This window comes from Garra rufa, chromosome 12 (genome assembly GCF_049309525.1).
Source record: "Garra rufa chromosome 12, GarRuf1.0, whole genome shotgun sequence".
NCBI lineage: Eukaryota > Metazoa > Chordata > Actinopteri > Cypriniformes > Cyprinidae > Garra > Garra rufa.
Window position 1 is genome coordinate 40,690,475 of NC_133372.1, and position 14,576 is coordinate 40,705,050.

At 34.3% G+C, this 14,576-nt stretch overlaps 1 protein-coding gene across 1 annotated transcript in view; it reads right to left on the reverse strand.

The window, feature by feature from the left end:
- Positions 1–14,576, reverse strand: part of ptprt (protein tyrosine phosphatase receptor type T) — a 335,410-nt gene that overhangs the window by 127,435 nt on the left and 193,399 nt on the right. Inside the window, 1 exon segment of the mRNA XM_073852511.1 lies at positions 13,231–13,340. Coding sequence (XP_073708612.1) covers positions 13,231–13,340 — 110 coding nt within the window.

Sequence of the window (14,576 nt, forward strand, 5' to 3'; positions counted from 1 at the left end):
ATTTTCATGCTAAGACGCACACACCTTCCATATCTTAGAGGCTGATGGAAATTGATGGCCACAGTGTATGGGGGTAATCAAAACATTTTAGCCCTGACGTTTCACACTTCATAACTCCATTCCACAATTCAAATCAAATAAATTGACAGCTGGGTGCCTGGCAGGCCCGCTGCCTAAAAGCTTTTCATGCATAGTGGAGTGATTCAGAATGCCCTCTAAACACTCTCACTCACACACATACACACATCCGTGACTGTCCACTGACCACAGGCAACAAAACAGGCAGGAGAAGCAGATCTGCACATTCAAACCAAATATCACTCCAGGAAACCCACACATATTTGAGAGACAGACAGATGCAATGATCAATCTTTTCAGACGTCAACATAAGACTTCTAAAATTAAAATTACATTTGGAACATTCTTCATCTATAGGAAAAAGAACCTCAGATGGCATGTAGATGTTGTGTATACAGTATATGTGACCCTGGACCACAAAATCAGTCTTAAGTAGCACAAGTACATTTGTAGCAGCCAAAAATGCATTGTATGGGTCAAAATTATCGATTTTTCTTTTATGCCAAAAATCATTAGGATTTTAGATTAAGATCATGTTCCATGAAGATATTTTGTACCATAAATATATCAAATATCAAATAAATATATCAAATATATCCTACCATATATATTTATATAGGATATATAAATATATACCATAAATATATCAAAACCTAATTTTTGATTAGTAATATGCATTGCTAAGAACTTCATTTGGACAACTTTAAAGGCGATTTTATCAATATTTAGATTTTTTTGCACCCTCAGATTTTCAAATTGTTGTATCTCAAATATTGTCCAATCCTAACAAACCAAACATCAATGGAAAGTTTATTTATTTAGTTTTCAGATTATGTATAAATTTCAATTTCAAAAAAGCGACCCTTATGGTTTTGTGGTCCAGGGTCACATATACAGTACAGTCACTTAAAAGTGCACACCAAAATCAAAATGTAAATTAAAAAAAGTAATTTATTCCTGCATTGCAAAGCTGATTTTTCAGCATCATTTCTCCAGTCTTCAGTGTCACATGATCCTTCAGAAATCATTCTGATAAACATTCTGATTTAATCTGTTTAATAAACATTTCTTATTATTATCAATGCCTAAAGTTGCTTAATGAACACAGTATACATTTTTTCACCTTATTTAATAAATAAAAAGTTCAAAACAACAGCATTTATAGCATTTATATATTTGTGTTGTATTTTATCTGTATTAATTTACATACTGCTTGTTTTCTTAAAAAAACAACAACACTAGCTTCTCTGTTCTTGTTGTACTAATCAAATTTTTAGGCCTCTAACACTAGCTTGCTTTTTCTTTTTTATTCTATCTATTTTCTTTTTATTTATTATATAATTTAAAATAAAACCTTGATAAATGTACTGCGTTAGGCTAAATGAGACTTGTCATAGCACTTGCATGTTATTGCTCTTTTGTTGTTTTTGATTGCTTCCATTGTCCTCTTTTGTAAATCGCTTTGGATAAAAGCGTCTGCTAAAAGTCTAAATGTAAATGTAAATGTAAATTTATATGAAACCAATTTTTTGTAACATTATACATGTATTACATGTCACTTTTTTATCAATTTAATGAGAATATATTTTCTACTGTATAATTGTTAGAAAAAGCATTTATGCTCTACAGAAGAAATAAAGCCATACAGATTTGGAGCAACATGAAGATGAGTATAGTAAATAATGACAGAATTGTCATTTTTAGGTTAACTATGCCTTTAAGACATTACTACTCTCATACTGACTCACACACGCACTTAGGCATCTCTTATGGCAGTATGAATGTTTATATGATATGTATAGGACAAGGACATGCAGTCACAGTATCCAAATATACGTCGTTTCTCTAACTTTCATGCTTGTTGTTTTATTTCATGTCAAAGGATTGTTTATGCTAGCACATTTTTATGTTTTCCAGCAGCCTAGTTTTGATTTAACATGCTATCATGTTTATGATTTCATGTTGGGTCAGTAAATCACACAGCGGAGCTGAGGTGTGGCGGAGAAGCCTGGTGTAATATACTGCCAAGCACAAGTTTACATGTTACGGATTATGAATCAGTCTTAATAGAGAGTTACAGCCTGAATTTTGCATTTACAGCTGCCAATTTACCGTACATGCTGACTGAAATGCCTCTTCGGCCACTGTTTGGACAAACAGGTGACAAACTCATGTCATCATTTGAGTTTCAGCATTCGCATACCTACTAATAGCACTTTTTTCTTTTAAATTCCTGCAAATGAAAGGGCATTAGAGATTGATGGCAGGCCTTTTATTAAAGGAGCTTTTAAAATATCATCTATTGCCTTTAGTGTAGCTCCTCTGTAAATTTGCGCCCTTGTTCGGTGTTAATATACTCAGCCAACAGCGGGTCGTATTGAACATATCTCGTAAAACACAGGTTCTTTACAGCCCAATGAAACAGAAAGCGAGAGGTGGCTGAAGGGTATTGTTCATGTAATATACAGACAGATGGATAATTCGGCTGTAAGCTGCACTCGAGATGTTGTGATACAGGTCTGAGGTTGAGTCTAGTTTAGTGTAACCCTTCTAGAGAATCAAATCAAAATGATACATTTTTCTTTTATGCCAAAAATCATGGGGATATTAAGTAAAGATCATGTTCCATGAAGATATTTTGTAAATTTCCTACCGCAAACTTATTTTTTGATTATAATATGCATTACTTAGAACTTCATTTAGACAAATTTAAAGGCGATTTTCTCAATATTTAGATTTTTTTGCTTTCTCTGATTGCAGATTTTCAAATAGTTGTCTCTCTGCCAAATATTGTCTTATCCAAACAAACCAAACATCAGCGGAGAGCTTATTTATTCAGCTTTCATGTAACATCTCAATTTAAAAACAAAGACTCTTATGATTGGTTTTGTGGTCTAGAGTCTCTTTTTATGATTTTGTATTTCCAGCTCAACAACAGAACACATGGATACCCCATTTATTGTTACTAAAATGTACTACCAGTGTAATTTCAATTTTGACATGTACAAAATCGAGGAATTCTTCTATTTTCTCTGTGACTAAATGAAAAAATAACAACAACAACAACATAACAGCTCAAAGGCCAGCATGGCGATCAATAGACTTCCAATTACTCTGTCATCACTTAAATGTCCCGATGGGGGAAAAACACAAGGGATGATCAATCCTGTAGACGACTGAAAGTATGAAATAAAGAGGTGAGGATGGGGGGGATCTATCTCTCACTCCGGTCAGTCCTCCCTCTCTTTTTCCAGACTCTGTTGTCAGGGGAGACAGGAAGTGTTGGCCAGGGGGCATGTGACGCCACGCGACAGGCTGCTAAAAGTGGCCTAATGCACTACTGAACGCACTGTGGCTCTCTGTTAAAAGAGCCGCTTGAGTTTAATTGACCACAGCTGATTTGAAAAGGGTTCATTTCCCAGTTCAGTTTGGCAGCGGAGATGGGAATGCGAAGAAAACAGCCCTGTTTGTGGGAGATATTGGATTTATGGCTACTTCACTTTAGCAATGACTCAAATAAATGAGAGAGATGCTGTTTCAAAACATAGTGAACTGCCTTTTAAACTTACTTCCAGAATAAAAATTTACAGATAATTTAATCACCCCCTTGTCATCCAAGATGTTTATATCTTTCTTCTGTCATAAAGAAATTATTTTTCTTGAGGAAAACATTTGAGGAATGTTCTCAATATAGTGGACTTCAAATGCAGTTTAAATGCAGATTCAAAGGGATCTAAACAATCCTTATGGTTATTTTCAAAAAAATGTCCAGTTTATACACTTTTTAACCTCAAATGCGCGTCTTGTCTAGCTCTGTGGTGTGCATGTGTACTCTGGTTCAATACAGTTAGGGTAGGTTGAAAAACTTCCATATCATGTTCTCCTCCAACTTCAAAATCGTCCAACCTTGCAGTTTTATCTTTTTTTGTAAAGGGCGTTTGACCTTCTTTGCACGTTCACTTTGTAAACACTGGGTCAGTATTTTTGCAGCGATGTACAGTAGGGCAATTTTGAAGTTGGAGGAGAAAATGAGTACACAGAGTTTGCATGCACTTCAAGAGCTAGACAAGACGAGAACTTGAGGTTAAAAAGTAAATAAATTGTATATATTTTTTGAAAATAGCCGATTGTTTCACTAGATAAGACCCTTCTTCCTCGGCTGGGATCAGAGTCCTTTGAAGCTGCATTTAAGCTGCGTTTAAACTGCATTTTGAAAGTTCAAACTCACTATATGGAGAACATTCCTGAAATGTTCCATTGAAAGGTTTCCATTTCTTTATGACTGATCAAAGAAAGAAACGAACATCTTGGATGACAAGGGGGTGATTAAAATATCTGTAAATTGTGTAGAAATGGCGTAGAAACAATTTCCAATTGGAAATTGCTAGTAAATTTTACAATCATTTACAAAGAAACAGCAGGAAACATGAATTAAAAACTTTTGAAGTGGAAAAATTAAATAATTCTTTTTTTACAAAACACTTTTTATTTACAGTTTATTTTTGTTTTGTTTTCCAAATGCATTTTGATGAGCAACGCCAAATAAATAAATATTAGCAACATTATAAAACTATTATTCTAAAAAAAAAAACTAAAAATAGAATATTTTGGCCAATATGTAAGTATATTAGGTGTTTTGATTACCACACCATTAGTAACTTGCAGTCTTTAGCAGACTTCCTCAAGTCTTCAGAGTTGCTACCTATGGAAATTGTTTCAAAACAAACCCTTATGAGGTTCCAATTCAACTGAGCCATAGAAGGCAGATGCCTAAGTAGATAGTAGGCATATACTCTAGGCAGCTCACTACGCTTTGGAACAGAGATAAAGTCTCTTGTGACACTGTCATATAATATTCCTTTTGTCATGTGAAAACAAACCTAGAAAACAAACAAACAAACCTGCAACCACACTTCCATGCAACTGTCACATAGAAGTACTTCAAAAACCTCAAAGCAATTAAACATCTAAAATTCATCCTGCATGGACTTTCAACCCTTCAGAAAAAATTATAAGAACTTGAAATTCAAGGCAACTGTTATACAAGCAGATACGTGAAACGCCAAACTATAAACCCAAGCTAGATTGGTTAGTAATTCCTTGGCCTCGTTCATGTCAGCATCTCCTGAGATTCAGAGTTGGTAAACAGACTGGCTGAGAACATAGAATATTTAGTGTTTTGTAAGTTTGAGGTTGAGATACGAGGGTTTTGGATGCCAGAAAGAAATTAGGTTACTTAATATTTGGTGTAGAGAATAATGTTATTTTCAATTCCATTCTGCAAGGCATAACACAGAATAAAATAGAAAAACAAGGAAAAAACTGCACAAGTAATATAATACTAGTAAAAAAAAGTCTCTTCAAATTAGACTTTTTTAAGAACTTACATGATTTTTAATGCCGAATAAATCTGAGAACAATGATCATTCAAATAACAACACTATTCATCATGAGAGAGAATAAAAATAATGGAAAATGTCTTTAGACTTTTTTAGACCCAAAAAAATAAACACTTTGCATTACAGACATGACTCCGGAAAAAGCAGAATACACAATATGCTCATGGATAATTTGTTTACTTGCTGCTAAAACACTGAATATCTTTTAAAGATGGCATAAACCTCAAACTTTGTCAAATCCAGTACCTGTTAACACAACTTCCTTCTTGCTACCAGCAATGACACATTAATGTCTGCTGTTTAGGACAAAATAAGGGTACTTGAATCTCACCGCCTCATGATACAGGACAAACGGTAAATAAAAACCGCACTCTTGACATTAACCCGGATTTAGACCTCCCTCCAGCTGTCTCTAGATCAGACGTGCAGGACCATGAGCCCATTAACCGGGTTTAGCTGCTCTAGAGAGATAGGGGTTACTGGTTCTCTTAACTCGAGTGCTTGCAACTCAAGCGCTTATTGATGGAAATGAAAACAACACCATGAAGGGGGGTTTGGGGGGGTGCACAGGTTTTCCTCCATCCCGTAAGGGCAGAACAGGCTGTTTATCTTCGTTAGAGGTGAAACCTTCCACCCTACATCAGCACAGAGTGCGACAGCTCCTTACTTTGACTTACTTAGAGAGAGAAAAAGAGATTTTTACCTACAAAAAAGTACTATGGTGCATTGATGTCAAATTATTATAACTGAAATTAAACTAAAATTATGTTTTTGAAAAAAGTATTTTATGCTCACCAAGGCTGCATTTATTTGGTCCATAAAATACAGTGAAATCAGCAATATTGCAAAATATTATTACAATTTAAAATAACTAGTTTTTATTTGAATACATTATGAAAAATATATTTTATTCCTGTGATGCAAAGCTGAATTTTCAGCATAATAACTTCAGTCTTCAGTGTCACGTGATCCTTCAGAAATCATTCTAATATTCTTATTTTCAGCTCAATTTCTTAATAATATCAATGTCGAAAACCATTGTGCTAAACAATACTTCTGTGGAAACTGACATTGTATTTATTTTAAGGATTCTTTGATGAATGGAAAGATCAAAAGAACTGCATTTGTTAATAATAGTCTTTACTGTCACATGCATCCTTGCTGAATAAAAGAATTCATTCCTATTAAAAAGCAAAGAATACTATGGTATTACCATGGTAGATGTCTAAATATCTTACAATGAAAAATGACCACAGTATCATGTCATTCAAAAAGAAGTTCATGGCACATTGATGGTTCTGAAACTAACGTACTGTACCATGGTTTTTATATGGTACTCCCAGGTATTCTCTTAAAAATAAAGGTGCTTCATGATGCTATAGAAGAACCGTTTTTGTCTAAATGGTTCCATTAAGAACCTTTCTGTTTCACAAAAGGTTCTTTGTGGCGAAAGAAGGTTCTTCAGATTACAAAAAGGAAAGAAAGAGATGGTTCTTTAAAGCAGTGTTTCTCAACTCCAGTCCTCGGGACCCACTGCTCTGCACATTTTGTATGTCTTCCTCATTTAAGGCACCTGATTTTGATCATCAGCTCATTAGTAGAAAGATTCATGAACTGAACTGAGTGTGTCAGACTCAGAAACATACAAAATGTGCAGAGCAGTGGGTCCCGAGGACTGGAGTTGAGAAACACTGCTTTAAAGAACCTTTGACTGAATGGTTCTTTGTGGAACCAAAATGGCTCTTCTATGGTATCGCTGTGAAGAACCTTTTAAAGCACCTTTATTTTTAAGAGTGTATTTTCAAGAATACCAATTTGCCACCATGGTAGATGTCTAAAAAAATTTTTTTTGCAAAAAGTCCAAAACGCCATGGTGTAAAATGTGACCTTGAACCACAAAACCAGTCTTAAGTAGCACCAGTATATTTGTATCAATAGCCAAAAATACATTGTATGGGTCAAAATGATCGATTCTTCTTTTATGCCAAAAAGCATTAGGATATTAGGTAAAAATCATGTTCCGTGAACATATTTTGTAAATTTTCTACCATAAATATATCAAAACTTAATTTTTGATTAGTAATATGCATTGCTAAGAACTTCATTTGGATGACTTTAAAGGTGATTTTTTTTTTCAATATTTAGATTATTTATTCCCCTCAGATTCCAGATTTCAAATAGTTGGCCAAATATTTTTAAATCCTAACAAATCATACATTGTATTATTTATTCAGCGTTGACCTTACTTGACCCTTATGTCTGGTTTTGTGGTCCTGGGTCACATATCAAGGTGCATTTTTGTTAGTGCAGCATAACCAAAAAAACTAAGTGAAACTACACTACAATGGTGCAAAAAACCAAGGTATAATAATATGGTACATTTGTTGCAAAAAACAGCTCAAACTCAAATGACATTTTAATGTTAAAGTGTGTACATAAATAACAGTACTCGCAGAGAGCGTCAATGTCCCTGTCCATCACCATCAGACACATTCTCTCTGTAAACAAAGTGGGTGGTTTGCTTCCATGTATCTCCAGACAGGAAGCCGTCAGAAACGCCGTACGAGACACAGCGGAGGGGTGGGAGACATCACGTCATGGCAAACTCACAACATGTCACGCAAATTAAACAAAACAAAGATCAAGGACTAAACACCCGCGTGTGCAGAAGTGTTCTGCTATTTACTCATCCTCATTTGCATGGAGATAAAGAAAACGAAAGAAGCAGGAGGACAAAAGACACCTTCGCTTTACACGTCTCAGCGTTGATTAATAAGGAGCTGTTGAGGATCTTCTCTGTCTTACTTTCCCCGCGTTTCATACGCACACTCCTATTTTGTCAGCAAAGCAATTAATTTCTGAAAGGCTTTGATGGTTTGATAACAGGAGGCTGTTGTGCAGTCAAATGAAGGGAGAGGAAAGAGAGAGAGAGGGGAAATTTGATCAAAAGTATGGATTTTGATGCAGGACACATCTCAGGTACTCAGAAACTGATCTGAAACCCACTACGATGTGTGTGTGTCATATTTAGCAGGCTGGTGAGCTGCTCTTATGAGTGTAGATCAATGGACCACCCGGTACTTCATTACATACAGTATGTATAGGGTGTTGTGGCCTAGCCGCTGGTAAGGTTACTGGTTCACTCCTACAAGGGTTGAGCCACAAGCAATCATCTCTATGCCCTTGTTCCAGGTACTTAACCCCATGTTAACTTAACCTCATGTGATGTGACTGCCGCTGAAGTAAGTGTACTGGAAATATCTTTAGTTATAGAAACGTCTATGAGAACAGACTGTGACTGTCAATAGAAAAGTCTATATTTAGGTCACTTTAATCCTTCAGCTCTGCTGTAGATCTCAAATTCATTTAATTTCAATATAGCACTAAATGACAAGTTACCAGAATCTTCTATCAACTTTTCTGTCAAGACTAGACTGTCCATATAAATAATATCAGAACAATATTAGAACAGATCAACATCAGGATATTGCGATAGCAAAACTATCTGGATATTTTCATGGCCACATGACATATGAAACAATAGGTCTTCCAGGCAAAAAGTGTAGTTTTTAAAATATATATTAACTCCTTATTCTAACAAAAAAGGTATTTAAAATTGTGTTTTGGGCCATTATGCTTTGACACAATACAATCTTAAAAATAAAGGTGCTTTAAAAGGCTCTTCACAGCGATGCCATAGAGGAACCATTTTTGGTTCCACAAACAACCATTCAGCCAAAGGTTCTTTAAAGAACCATTTATTTCTTACCTTTTTATTAACTTGAAGAACGTTCACAAAGAACCTTTTGTGAAACAGAAAGGTTCTTCAGATGATAAAGGTTCTTTATAGAACCATTTAAACAAAAAAGGTTCTTCTATGGCATCGTGAAGCACCTTTATTTTTAAAAGTGTATCTGTCAAACGAACTAAAACCGAAAGCGCAATATGGCTTAATCCCTTCATAAAGTCTATTTTGGCTGCACATTTTAAAGGCGAAGCATGCACTTTATTTTATTCATTTAGGCGATCAGCTCATGATCTAGTGTATTCCGCACCTCAGAACATCACCTTTCATGTTTCAGTTCCATTTGCTGTGAGTTTAGCAAACATACGTGAATGCAACGGCCACAAATTATGCTTTTTTTTTTTTGCAGCAGCAGATGAGCAGATGTAAGTCTGTTTTCACTGAAACTGGAGTTCTCCTTCAAAACAAAAGCTCTCCTGCCATTTACGCTAAAATAAAAGGTTAAATGTGCAGTATGAATTGCTGACAGCTAGGGGTTTAAAAATGGGTAACTTTACTGCAGTCCACATTCAAGAAAATAGGAAAGAAGTATTGTAACATCCCTACTGTAGTGTAGAGCAAAAATAATATAGCTATGAAATATTTATTTTTATTTATTTTGCAGTGCAATTTGTTTACAATATGTGGAAATTACTGCCATTTTTGTGTTATTATTATTATTATTATTATTATTATTATTATATTTTACTTTTTTTGGCTTCCTAAAACACCAGTGTGAATGTAAATTAGACTGAGACAGTATACCAAAAATAAAAAGAGGATTGAGTCCCTGTTTAAGTTTAGGTTCAAGTCAATTCACTGACTTTTTTTAGTTTTCTTAGTTAAGAACATGGGTTGGAGCTCTGATTTTGAGTTCTCAAAGTGCGTTAGATGGAATAATTTAACTTTAAAATGTACAAAATGTACAATTTTTTCCAATTCTTTATTTGTCTTTTTTTTAAACATCCAGTAAATATATTGTGAACTTCATATTGTGATATTATTGCATCGTGATAGGGCTGTGCAATATGGACAAAATAATCATATTGCGATTTTTTGAACGAATATTGCGATTGTGATTTTATTTGCAATCTTGGCAACTGTTTTTGCCTTTTCAAACAAGCTACATACATACATTCTAAATGTATTCAGTGCAAAAGAAGTGCATAACAAAACATTTCACAAAGAAATAACATAGTATTAAGTTTAATAAACAAAACTGTAGTTAAATTGTCTTTAAAACAGACAACATAAAATAAATTAGCCATATTACTTTTTCCCGGTACTTTACCCTAGTTTGTGTAATAACGAAAACATACATTTCAGTGGAAAAATAAGTCTAAAACTCTCTATTTTAACATTTTGAGGGCTCTACAATCTTTTTTTTTATTTTTTTTTTAGCAATTCTTGTTTTAAAAGCATAAACATTTATTTATTTTTAATCAAATGAAAAATAAACCCATTAAATTTTTTGGCAAACAAACAGAGGTTTACTCTTAAAATCAATACATGGGAATTCAGTTTAAAACGTTTAAATAATAATTGTAGTATTTTTTTCTACAATTAAGTGGTTAATCTTGTTGTAATACTTATTTTTTCATCAAATATATTGTTTTTTATTGTTTTATGTAAATTATTTAAATAGGAATATATAAACACCTACATTATACTGTACAAAAGTAATACAAGACTAATATTGTTGTTTCATGTTAAACCGTACTTTTATTTTGACAGGTTGCCGTGAAGTTTCAGAGCTCTGATTGGTTAACATCTTTCTCCTGCTCAGCTTAGCTGTAATTGCCCGGTGCGCTGCGTCAGCTCTGAGTGGTTAACATATTAAAATCATGCGCACAAGAACGTATTCTGAATAAAAATCTAAATAAATTAATAGATAAAATCGCAGCCTTATGCGGTTTAGAAATCGCATGTGCTTAAATCGCGATTTTTTTTGCGATTGCGATTAATTGCACAGCCCTACATCTTGAGATAGATATACATATATATATATAAAGCACTAAACAAACATTATACATTATTAACGTTATTATTGCAGCCCGATTTTATTTCCGTGAGTCACCAAGTCCAAACTTTCCTGAAGCTTTGAATCAAGAAACTTACTTCCCACAAACAAAATTGTATCCTTTTGTGACCCTTCCGCTGCATTCATCTGTGCACCTTCCCTTTCCTTGCCTCCGAGCCCTTTGTCCTAAGTCTAATTTGTCTGAATCACTAAAAGCGAGGAGAGGAGGCATACGGCTGCTCAGATCTCCCGGATAATTCTATTGGACGCTTCTAATTAAATCAATGAGGGCTATTATAGCAATTATCCGGCCAAATGGGACTGCATTGTGTCCGCTCGATACATTTAGTAAATTCTGTCAATCTTCTTATCACCAAGATGGCACACGCCGTAACCCCGTTTTAATGATGTACCTGGATATGCACAATGTCTTGCACGTGGTTTGTCTTCCTCATCAAATCAAAGAGATAGTGAGGCTCTTTTGTGCCTCCAGCCCACTCCAACACACACACACACACACACACATTAAAGCAAAATCTGGATGTAATTTGTTTTTGTCATGCTGTGACTTCATTTCCTTCCTTGTAATGCAGATATTCTATGTATTGACTAATAAATAATTAATTTTCAAGTCATCCGGGCTGTCAAACAACATTTCCTCCAACAGAAAATCACTTATTTTTCTTATCCTGCCACCTAATTTTACCACAGAAATTTACTTTGATATATAGTTTTGAAACACACACAACAACCGCAACATGTCAGTGTATCAAACATGAAACGTCTGAGTAAATTTAACTCATTTTAGCAAAAATAGTATAACACTTAATATCTCTGCTCCCAACCACTAGAATCTGGAAATTTTGTTTTCAAGCACATTTGTCTAAAGATTAGTAAATGCAAGATGCATTTACTTGAGAAGCAAAATTACATAAGACAAGAAGTCTTGTTTTCTGTGGAATTGATCAGAATGAAGTGACTGAATGATTAAAACAAAACCAAATATCTGATTTTAACTTGATTAACTTCAACTTGATATTAAATAACTATAACAAGTACCCTGTCTGCAGATATTTGTTGCTGTATTAAGCATAATATATATATATATCTTTTTTTTTTTTTTTTTTTTTTTGTCTTTTAGACTTTATTTTCATCTCAACAAAATCTTAAGATATTTTAAGATATAAAGTTTTGTTAAAAAAAAAAATACTGAGGAAGTTCATTCATTTTTGGTAATGCATGTGCCATTTAATGCCATGCTTTTATGAATTCATGACTTTTTAGGGCTTTAATTTGTGGAAGGGCAAATTAAAATATTTTTAAGACCTACAAAACTCTGATAATACCCTGATAATATTATATTTAGCAGTTTTCTATTTTAAAATACTTTTTTCTATTTTATATCATTTATTTCTGTGAAGCAAAGCTGAAATTTCATCAGAATTTCATCAGCATCATTCTAATATGATAATTTATTATCTATATTTTTTTGGAACCTGTGATAATTTTTTTCAGGATTCTTTGATGAATAAAAAGAACATGATTTATTCAAAATATAAATCTTTTCTAACAATATAAGTCTTTACTTTTCACTTTTTATCAATTTAACACATCCTTGCTGAATAAAAGTAAAAAGAAAGAAAGAAAGAGAACATTTATTGATCCCAAACTTTAAACAATAGTGTATAGTGTTACAAAATATTGCTATTTTAAATAAATGCTGTTCTTTTTACCATTTTATTCATCAAAGAATCCTGAAAAAAGTATCACAGGATCCAAAAAAATATTAAGCAGCACAACTGTTTCCAAAATTGATAATAAATCAGCATATTAGAATGATTTCTGAGGAATCATGTGAGACTGAAAGCTGGAGTAATGATGATTTTTAAAAACATTAGAAATCTTACTGATAAATAAACTGATAAAAATACATATATGCATTTTCTCACCTCGTAGAGTGTAATGACTCCATTAGTTTCATTCGGGGCCTTCCATTGCATGAAGATCTTCTCCTCGTATGGGCCTGTCTGAATGGACTCCATAGGAATGGGGCCAGGAACTAGATACACAAACACACATTCAAAACATTTAGCAACTCAAAAACACGCAAATGAAAATGTTTAGCCAACATCTACAACTCAAATACATTGCATCAATAGGTGACGTAGGATGACAGAAATGGCTTTGTTGCCGGGTAGAAGGTGAAGAGAGGCGAGCAGAGATTGGCTGACTGAAGAAGCAAAACTATGTCAAACACACCTCAGCTGCAATGTTCGAAGTGTGAATTGTAACAGCTTTGCTACCCTTCGGTATCGAGAGGTGTTAACAAGTGCTACGAGTACCACTGCGCGCATATGCGTGCGTCTATTTGCATATTTTTGTGCGCACGTCCCCTCTGGCACACATTGCACGTTTTCCAAATATACTCTTGCTAGAACATAATTAACACCCTAAAAACCAGTTTTCAAGATGTCATTATCCATACACGGCTTCATCCTGCTCTAGTATGCCAGGATTGCGTTTTCAGAGATGCTATGACTTGACGATTTCATAAATTAACATGCTAATGTGCTAATTGGGCCCAGTTTGACAATAGCCCATACAGTATGTTAACTTGAGGCTAGTTGTCTTTCATTTCTCAGTCTTGGTTAGTGTCTTTGACTCGACTGTTAGCGATGACACACTAATGAGTCAGACTGTTCCTGACAGTGTGTGCAAAGAGAGCTAATGACTTAGCTAAAAGGCCGTTTAGTCCAACTTAGCAGCCCTAGCGCTGCTGTTTGCTTTGCACTAAGTCGCGGCTAATTGGGAGGGCAGATTAAAGAGATGAGCGTGGCAGGGCCGTAACGGGTAAAATAGAGGAAGCTCGGGCATAAACAGATTAGCTGGCAGTCGTCTTGAGCAGCTAAGAAAAGAATGACAACATCTATTGTTCACACAGCATTTCATTAACACAGCAACAACACACAAACCTAAAACATGAACTATTCCACTGAGGTAAAGCTAATCTTACTGTGTTTTCATTTTGGGAATCTCATTTATTTAACAAAAGAGAATGTTTCTCATTTCCAATTTGAACAGATTGAATCTCATATAATTGTTTCTGTTTATTTCTTCAAAATGTTGAGAGGTTGAGATTTTTGCCTTCATTATCAGAAGCTGAATAGTCTTTAGCAATACTTTAGAGTTCATGTTCACGGTGTCCTAAGATTTGAGATCAAAATAATTTATAGTCAATGCACACAAAAGTATGATTTATGCAACAAATAAAGTGTACGTAAACTTTAGTTAAGAT